Genomic DNA, 10,144 nt, shown 5'->3' on the forward strand with positions numbered 1-10,144 from the left:
ACAAAAAAAAATGTATACAGAATCTAACATTACATGTTTATTTGTTTCAGTCATTCATCAGAAATGCTAATTACTCCATAATCTACTCACCCTCAAGCCATCCTCTGTGTGAGCTGAGAAGTTGTCTTGATTTGAGTTTATAATTTAAAAATTAGAAACTGTGTTGATACAGGATCTTATTGTTTTCATTTTACGACAGGTTTATGCACTTTTGGAAGCCACAACCCGACACCATTAAAGAGCCAGGATTAAATGCAAAACTGTTCTGATTGTGTTCATCTGATTAAAGAACGTCAAACATACAGTTGAAGTCAAAATTATTATTAAATTATATATATATATATATATATATATATATATATATATATATATATATATATAAATAAAAATATATATATATATATATATATATATATATATATATATAAAATATATATATATATATATATATATATATATATATATATATATATATATATATATATATATATATATATATATATATATATATATTTATATTTCCCAAATTATGTTTTACAAAGCAAGACATATTTTTTACAGTATTTCCTATAATATTTTTTCTTCTGGAGAATTTTATTTTGGATAGAATAAAAGCAGTTTTTAATTTTTTAACGCCATTTTAAGGCCAATATTTTTAGCCCCCTTAAGCGATATTTGTTTATATATATTTGGTCTACAGAATAAGCCATAGTGATACAATAACTTGCCTAACCTGCCTAGTTAAGCCACTTTAAGCTGTATAAAAGTGTCTTGAAAAATATCTAGTCAAATATTATTTACTGTCATCATGGCAAAGAGAAAATAAATCAGTTATTAGAAATGAGTTATTAAAACTATCATGTTCAGAAATGCGTTATAAAAAATCTTCGTTATGTTAAACAGAAAACATACAGGGATGATAATAATTTAGAGTTCTGACTTTAGCTGTATATACCGAGGATGGCTTGAAGATAAATTACTAGAAGTACTACAAATACAAAACTTCAAAAGCTGTGTATAGTATAAAATACACACATCTTCAACTTTCCACATTAGCAACTGAGGCCCCATTTACACTGATATGTTTGAAATCGTGTAAGTTTTGCTACGGTTACGCCATCCGTCCACACTACGGCAGAGTTTCTGAGTACCAAAAACGGAGCATTTTGAAAGCGATGAAGAGGCCGTTTTCATTTTCAAATGCTGCTGCTCCGTCTCAATGTGGAAGGGGAGAAACTGACACATCTGAAAACGGAGGCGGAGCTGCAGACATTCACCTCTCTGATTGGGGCTTTTCCTCAATATCAAGTAGCCTACACACAGTTCAGTCCTGCATCCTCTCCTTGCAAGTTCCGATTTTGCAAGTTTGATATGAAAAACAAACTCCAGAGGATATGCCGGGTAAATTTTCAAAGTTAACAGTGCCCAGGTAAAACAAAAAAAAGTGTACTAAAATGCACTTTATTTTTTAGAGTACTAAAAGTGCTCTATTTTCACACACTAATTTTGTACTTAATGTACTAAAAGATAGTATTAAGTATATGTGAAGATAAACTTAATACCATCTAAGTGCACTCAACTGTGCTATTTTGAGACACCCTGAAATTGAACTAAAATGTGCTTTATCTGTATTTTAAATATATATATTTAGTTACAACTAGAAATATTCTTGAACCCTAATTTTAAACATTTTTAATAATATATTTAAGAATAGCTTAAAGTATAAAAGTAATATATTAAAAGAATATACAAAATGTGAAAAAGTGTGCTAAAATACAATTTAAGTACACTAAGTAATTTTTTAAAATAATGTACTAAAAGTGCTCTTTTTTCACACACTAATTTTGTACCTAATGTACTAAAAGATAGTATTAAGTATATGTGAAGATAAAAACTTAATACCATCTAAGTGTACTCAAATGTGCTATTTTGAGACACCCTGAAATTGAACTAAAATGTGCTTTTAACATACTATATCTGTATTTTAAAAATATATATTTAGTTACAACTAGAAATACACTTGAACCCGACTTTTAAACATTTATAATTATATTTATGACTAATTTAAAGTATAATAGTAATATATTAAAAGAATATAAAAATTGTAAAAAAAAAAAAAAAAAAGTGTGCTAATCACTGTATTAAAAGTATTTTGGGAAAATGTACTTCTACTACAATACATTACTAATAGATTCTTAAAGTTAATTTAATGCAAACTTAAAATGACCACACTCAAAATCAATTGAAGTGTCAGTGATAATAATGCATTCATATTAAGTGTACTTAAGTACAAGTTTTGGGAAAATGTACTTCTACTACAATACATTACTAATAGCTTTTTTTATATATTAACTTACTTTAAACTTAGGATTAGTATGTAAACAGTGTACTAAAAATCAACTAATGTTTAAAGCATTTAAAGCACACTTTTGAAAAACACACAAATAAAACTCTTTTGGATGTTTTTTTTCTGTAGTGTACTTTATTGTAGTACAGTAAAAATAGTGTAAAAAGTATTACTGGTATTTAGTATACTTTTGTCAAATGTACTAAAGTCCTACTGAAGCATAAACATACTTTTAATTAGTATATTTGAAGTGTAAAACCATCAAACTTTTTTTTAACACAAAAAAATAACAATGTACTAAAAATGCATTTGCGGGTATGTAAGTGTATTTTAATTGCATTTAATTCCATATTTTTTCACCTGGGTGTACTTTATAACATCATTCACATCACCCTGGCTACATCGTTTCACTTTCTTAACAATAAAATGAAAACATAACATAAGGAACTGCCTATTTTCATTTTAATATTAACAGCTTAACAGACAATAAAATGTTGAGGCGTCGTGTAGCTGCATATTTATACGACTGTCATCTTCATGCATATTTATAACAAAACGGAGCCTATAACATTACTGCCTCCTTTCATTTTTATTGAAAATACGAAACAAATCCCGGCTCTTTTACTGAATATCAGTTTTAATAATTAATAATGGCGCTTATAAAAGTATAACGTACAATAAGTTTATACTTCATAGGAAAAAAAGGCAAACAATCAGTCAAATGTGCAGAATCAGTGTTCGGGGTTACATTAATTAATATATGAACTTATCTTTGCGCTCAGCCTAAACACGTTACCTGAGAACAAGGATTAGATTCAAAATAGCAAAGTCGGGGAATATGTTGTTAGATATAGACAACAAGATGAGTTAAATATCACATTTAACAAATGTAGTGAGATTAGATCCAGCGCTAGATCCTTGATGAACAGTCCCACGAGCACAGCTCTCATCTGGGTTGATATGGTGCCGTGCATGCCAGAGAATGTGTGTGTGGTCACGTGATGTGCGTTTTCAGCGCAGAGTTGTTCAGAAACGCTGGGTGAAACACCAGTGTGGACGCAGATCATTTTCATTCTAAAACGCCGCTTTAAAACTGTATTAAAATGTTTTAGTGTAAATGGGGCCTGAGGGATTATCAGTAATGTCAGTAATAAATGTACTTTTAAAAGCTCACCTCAATTTTTCGCATGACAAGTAAACCGTCTACTACTTTTCCTGGAAAATAAGTTAATAAATAAATAAATAAATAAATAAAGTGAATGAGTAATTTAGTATTTGAATTCTCAGAACAGAATTGATACAGGATTTTGTCAGCCTTACCAAATACCACATGCTTTCCATCCAACCAGTCACACTTTGTGCAGGTAATAAAAAACTGACAGCCGTTTGTTCCTGGTCCGCTGTTGGCCTGATGGGTGGGAAAAAAAAAAACATGATTTCATTTATTTTTTTTTTAATCAACAAAAGAGAGTAAACGTCTAATGGGCAAATGAAGTAAACAAGACGTTTAAATAAAATAAATAAAATAGTAATAATTTTAAGAAAATTTTATTTTATTTAAATCACAATTTTATTCATTCAAAACATTTATTTTTTAAAGACTATTCTGCATTTATCTGAACAAAAACATAATAAAAATAGTAAATGTAAAAACAATGTAAACAGGTAATTTTTTTTAGGTGAATTTATTTCAAAATATAATTCGTTTTGGACGAGTCATCACTCTCCTTATCCATCAACCAAAAAAGGACTGCTGCAAAAAAACAATCCTGAATTTATGGTTGGATCCATCTGCTCCAACTGATCTATCCTGGAGGCTCGATCTACTGGACATTATTAGTCTGGAATATACCACAGCCAAAATAAATAGTGCCAGTAAAAAAAAAAAAATAAATAAAACTGGACAATTTTGGTCAAATATGAGAGACTGGATCATTTATATTTCAATACTGATTTTGTACTTATTATTACAATATTGCTGTTTTTATTTTTATTCTGCATATTTTGTTGGGTGGATCTCGGGCTTTGATCAAAATCAAAATGTTCAATAAATAAAAAAATAAAAAAATAAATATATATAAATATATATATATATATATATATATATATATATATATATATATATATATATATATATATATATATATATATATATATATATATAAAATTCATTTTATGATTCAAAGCTTAATATACAGCCTCATTACTCCAGTCTTCAGTGTATGAGTGATGATTTGTTGCTGAACATCTCTCATTATACTATCACTAATGTTGAAAACAATTGTGCCGTTTCATATTTTGGTGGAAAATGTGATCTAGTCCCATTAAACAACTGTATGTTTTCCCATTATTAATTACTTCTATCAATCATGGGCCAATCAAACGTGACAGAAAAGACAGTTATAGTGTTGTAAAAGCAGATTGCGTTTCTTTAATAATGAACAGGTCTTCAACTTCATGTGGTGTCAAAAATCAGAACAGAATTCTTCAACATTACGATGGGCAGCTAGAGTTTTAAAGCCAACGATAAACTTGCGGTGAAAGCTTAATGTGACGATTTTTAAATTTCACAAGGTTGTTTTTACAGCATCGATGATGTAATGCAATTACTATACATTCAGCTAAATAGACTTAAGTGCTCATTATGATGTTCATGCGTAAAACAATATCCGTAGCAACAGACTAGCGCAGAAATTTCATTGAAAATACTGGGGTAAAATAAACTGTCATATTTTAAAGACATGGCGCGGGGAAATAGAATGCAGTGCTTCTTGTGCGGTCTGAGACCCACTTCATATCGTATATCTAACAGGTAGTGAAGATTGCTGATTTTTAAAGAAATCAGATCTTAAACGTGACAATTTTGTAATGGAAAGACAGTTCAGCGGAAGCTCTTGGGCTGTGTGCATGTAGCCCATTGTGTAGATTTACCATTGACAAGAGTCCTGGACCAGAGTGTTTCATTCTGAAGTTCTCATCTGCGAATGGTCCCCTGTAAATGCTGCAGATGCCAGTGCCGTCACCCTGATGGGCAAAAAAATGTTTAAAACGTTTACAACCCCACCCAAACAGAAAGAAAGAACATTATCTCTCAGAAATGTTAAAACTCATACTTGAGTTTTGAATGAAAGTGTTAAAGGACACCGCAAAGGAAGCCTAAAGGAATACTCCACATTTTATTTTGTAAATAGGCTCATTTTACAAGTCCCCTAGAGTTAAACAATTAAGTTTGACCATTTTTGAATCCACTCAGCCAGTCTCCGGGTCTGACGGCAGCACCTTTAGCTTAGCTTAGCATAAATAATTGAATCTGATTAGACCATTAGCATTTCACTTTTTTAATGTCAAAAGAGTTGATAATTCTCCCATTTAAAGCTTGACTCTGTCTTTATACATAATGTAACTACAGAAAAGTCATGCTTTAAATAGGAGAACTATCAAAACCCTTTTTTTTGAATATTTGGAGTGAGATGCTAACGGTCTAATCCGATTCAATGATTTATGCTAAGCAAAGCTAAAAAATACTCCACTAGACCCAGAGATTAGGTGAATGGATTCAAAAAAGGTAAAACTCAACAGCTTAACTCTGAGGGACTCTTTTTTTTTTTTTTTTTTTTTTAACTTTTTATTTAGGATTTTTCAATATATTTTTTTACAGAACTGAGCCACCTTTGGAGAACTTTCTTTTATCTAATGTACTGTTATTATTTTATTTGCAACCAGTAATAATATCCATAGGACAAATCTTGTCTCTTTATTAAACATTTCTTTGGGCAGTGCTCCCAGTAAGCACATAACTGGATCGAGGGGTATTTCTATATCTAATATCTTATCTATTTCTTTTTTTAATTTTTTTTCCCAAAATTCTTGAATCTTAGGACAGTCCCAAAAAATGTTGGTGTGATCTTCAATTTTACCACATTTTCTCCAACACAAAGCCACAGATGGTCCTTTTACATACAGTTGAATTCAGAATTATTAGCCCCTTTTGAATAGTTTTTTCTTTTAAAATATTTCCCAAATGATGTTTAACAGAACAAGGACATTTTTACAGTATCTCTGATAATATTTTTTCTTCTGGAGAAAGTCTTTTTTGTTTTATTTTGGCTAGAATAAAAGCAGCTTTAAATTTAAAAAAAAACATTGTAAGGACAAAATTATTCGCCCCTTTAAGCTATATTTCTATTCAATAGTCTACAGAACAAACCATCTGTAGACTATAGTAGACTATTTAGACTATTGACATTTAAAGGCTTAACTAGTTCACCTAATTAACCTGGTTAAGCCTTTAAATGTCACTTTAAGCTGTATAGAGGTGTCTTGAAAAATATCTAGTCAAATATTATTTACTGTCATCATGATAAAAATAAAAGAAATCCGTTATTAGAGATAAGTTATTAAAACTATTGTTGAAAGAAATCTTCTCTCCGTTAAACAGAAAGTGGGGAAAAATAAACAGGGTGGCTAATAATTCCGACTTCAACTGTATGTTGATATTTTAAAAAGCAGTATTAAAGTACCTAATTTTTACTTTCCAATCAAATTCTTTACATAATTGACTATTAATTACTTTATGACATCCTTCGCAGACCTCATCTTCGATTATGGTATTCCTGTTCCCATTTTCCTTTAACATGATCTGTATTTTGTAGTGTTATTTACTAATCTTTTGTTTAAGTGAGAAACATGTTTTTTTTTTTTAGCTGGAATGTTTTTTGTTTTTTTTCTGTCATATTTAAGAAGTATTCCTCTATTTTATTTGGTTCTTGCATGACTAGAGCTTTTTCTTTATGGTTTGTAATGCAATGTCTTATTTGGAAGAACTTTTACATATCTTTCGGTGAAATATTACATTGTTCTAAGAGTTGTGAGAATGATTTAATTTCTTTTCCAACGAATAACTGGTTTATTGTTATAAGACCTTTATCTGCCCATATTCGAAATCCACCATCCCACACAGATGGGAGAAACTCAATGTTTCCGAGGCATGGCCCTGGATTTAGATTTTGGACCGAACATTTTATTTTTTTTATTGCAAATATTTAAAGCATGTTTTATCCATTGGTTATCTATTTTATTTTATGAAGCCTGTTTTACATTAATAAAAGGTGGAACGGACAATGATGTCTCTTTTATTGTGCTTTGTTCTATTTCGACCCATCCTGAACTCTAAGGAGCTTTTAAGTTGATTATTTTTACATTTTTAGTAGCATTAAACGACCACTAGAGGCAGACAAACACACAACAAGATCATGTTCTAGATTTCTTTTTTACACTGGTTTTTCTTACACCTCTGCTATTTTGATTTAAACACATTTGGCATGGCTCATTAAAACACTTTTTGTGTATCTGTCGTTTAGTGTCGTGACAATTCAGGCCTGTATATATAGTAAGAAATAAAACGGTGCGTTTTAAAAATTATATTTTATAGAGATGATCATATCAAACTAACAAAAGCATGGTGTAAATTGTGTATACTGCTAGGTTTTATGCACATTGATAATTCAAAAACCTGAATTTAGGGTTAACAACCAATATAAAAACTTACATGAAATTATGATTTACAGATGACAAATGATTAATTCACAAAAAATATATAATAAAACTTATACTTATCGGCCACTTTATTAGGTACTAACTGCCCATTAAAGCAAACTTCTAATCAGCCAATCACATGGCAGCAACTCAATGCATTTAGGCAAGTAGACATGATCAAAACGATCTGCAGCAGTTCAAACTGAGCATCAGAATGGGGAAGAAAGGGGATTTAAGTGACTTTAAATGTGGCATGTTTGTTGATGCCAGATATATTGACCTTATTCTAAAATGCGGAAGTGCGCCTGTTTTCGCGATTGTCTTTGAACTTCCGTTTCAGTCGCCTATGGGAGAAATGACTAGGAATAATAAACGGCAAAAAACGGTCAAACTACTTGCTCTACAAACAAATGTTTGCATGACTATACAGACCAAGTAGAATAATATAACAAGGAAATATCAGTTTACAACATCAAACAGCAAAACAAGCAGTTTTTAATGTCTAAAAATGAATGGAAGTGAATGAGACCGGAAGTCTCGTGCCAAAAAGATTCAAATGGCAGCGCCCGCTCGTCTGCGTAGAATAAGGTCAATATATTTAGTAAAAAACTCATTTATTTCAATTTTATATAGCTTCTTTCTGTAATTAAATGTTAATATCTCCTGTAAAGCTCTTTTCAGACGTCATTATATTATTTACAATATCTTTTGGATTTAGCACCATGTTAAAAAAAAACGTCAAACAAGAACTTGACATTATTCTGCACAGAAAATCTTTAAACCTTGTTAACACACGTACAATGCAATGATGTCTATTTACTATCTGCAAGACATGTTTTTTTTAGTGCTCATGTTCAATATGTCTATGAGACTTCTAGCAGATGTTTATCAGATGTTTAGAATCTCTTTATTTAAAACAGACATTTGGAACATGTTTTTTTTTAGATATTTTTCGGATGAAGTATACCTCTTAAATGATGTCTTTCAGACGTACATATGCTATGGTAAATATATATTATACATTGGGTCCATATTACTGTTATTATTGTTAAGAAGGAACCTAATCATTTTTTGTACTGTCAGCACCTCTTAAAACTCATTCACAACAATTTGGATGGCAAGTTATCAGTCGCAAAATGAAGCAAACATGGCCAAACACTCATGTAAACGGGCTGGATGGGCATCCCCCTGCGTAAAAACGTGCTGGATAAGTTGGCGGTTCATTCCGCTGTGGCGACCCCAGAGTAAAAAAGGGACTAAGCCAACAAGAAAAATGAATGAATGAATGGTCTACTTCACTTTGTCGGGCAGGTCCTATTTAAGTGATTTCTTAATTGCGGAAAGGTGTGGCAGTAATCTGGTCTGAATGTGGCTACAGAAACCAAACTTATGTTTAACAAGGGGGGGCAAACACTATTTCACACAGGGCTATGTAGTTTTGCTTTTGCTTTCCCTTAACAATAAAAGCCTCCATTTCAAACCTGCAAGATGTGTCTGCTTATGTTATCTTTGACTAATAATTAAATTAGTTTGATCATGTTAAACATTAAAGTATGACAAACATGCTAAAACAAAACAAGAAATCAGTTAAGGGGGGGCAAATACATTTGGCTTAGATATAATGGTCTAGATCTAGTGGCCTGAAATGTGTGTGGGAAATCTCCACTTATCACAAACACCTAATTAAAAAAACAAAGATTACAGCATAGCCATCCACTAGCATTTTATACAGAGAATCCTAGTTTCAGCTCAAAACTAGAACTTTCCCTTTAACTGTGCTTTACTAGCTCAGGCATCAAGCAGTATATTCCCCTAGAGCAGTGGTCACCAAACTTGTTCCTGGAGGGCCGGTGTCCTGCAGATTTTAGCTCCAACCCTAATCAAACACACCTGAACAAGCTAATCAAGGTCTTACTTTGTATACTTGAAACATCCAGGCAGGTGTGTTGAGGCAAGTTGGAGCTAAACCCTGCAGGGACACCGGCCCTCCAGGACCGAGATTGGTGACCCCTGCCCTAGAGAGAGCTCTCCACACATTTCTTATTCCCCTAGAGGGAGCTCTCCACACATTTCTTTCACGCTTTCCAGTGGTTGTAATTCTGCACTTGGAGAACGACCAGCACTGCACATTAGTAAGCCTTTATAATCAAACACACCTGATTAAACAAGCTGACTCATAAACAATCCACAAAAATCATGTCAAATAAGCGAAGCATCCATAACATGCAGTTCTGTTGACTCAGGAAAACAGTACTATAACAC

The 10,144-nt window shown here is 31.6% G+C and overlaps 1 protein-coding gene across 2 annotated transcripts in view; it reads right to left on the minus strand.

Annotated features, from left to right (window-relative positions):
- Positions 1 to 10,144, minus strand: part of ppih (peptidylprolyl isomerase H (cyclophilin H)) — a 58,000-nt gene that overhangs the window by 8,119 nt on the left and 39,737 nt on the right. For both annotated transcript variants that reach the window (NM_201205.1, NM_001009902.2), the window contains 3 exon segments: positions 5,279 to 5,371; positions 3,668 to 3,755; positions 3,522 to 3,562 (listed from right to left, as the gene is read on the minus strand). In NM_201205.1, the coding sequence (NP_957499.1) occupies positions 3,522 to 3,562; positions 3,668 to 3,755; positions 5,279 to 5,371 (222 nt within the window).

The sequence above is a fragment of the Danio rerio genome, chromosome 8, assembly GCF_052040795.2.
Source record: "Danio rerio strain M-AB ecotype USA chromosome 8, GRCz13ab, whole genome shotgun sequence".
Classification (NCBI taxonomy): domain Eukaryota; kingdom Metazoa; phylum Chordata; class Actinopteri; order Cypriniformes; family Danionidae; genus Danio; species Danio rerio.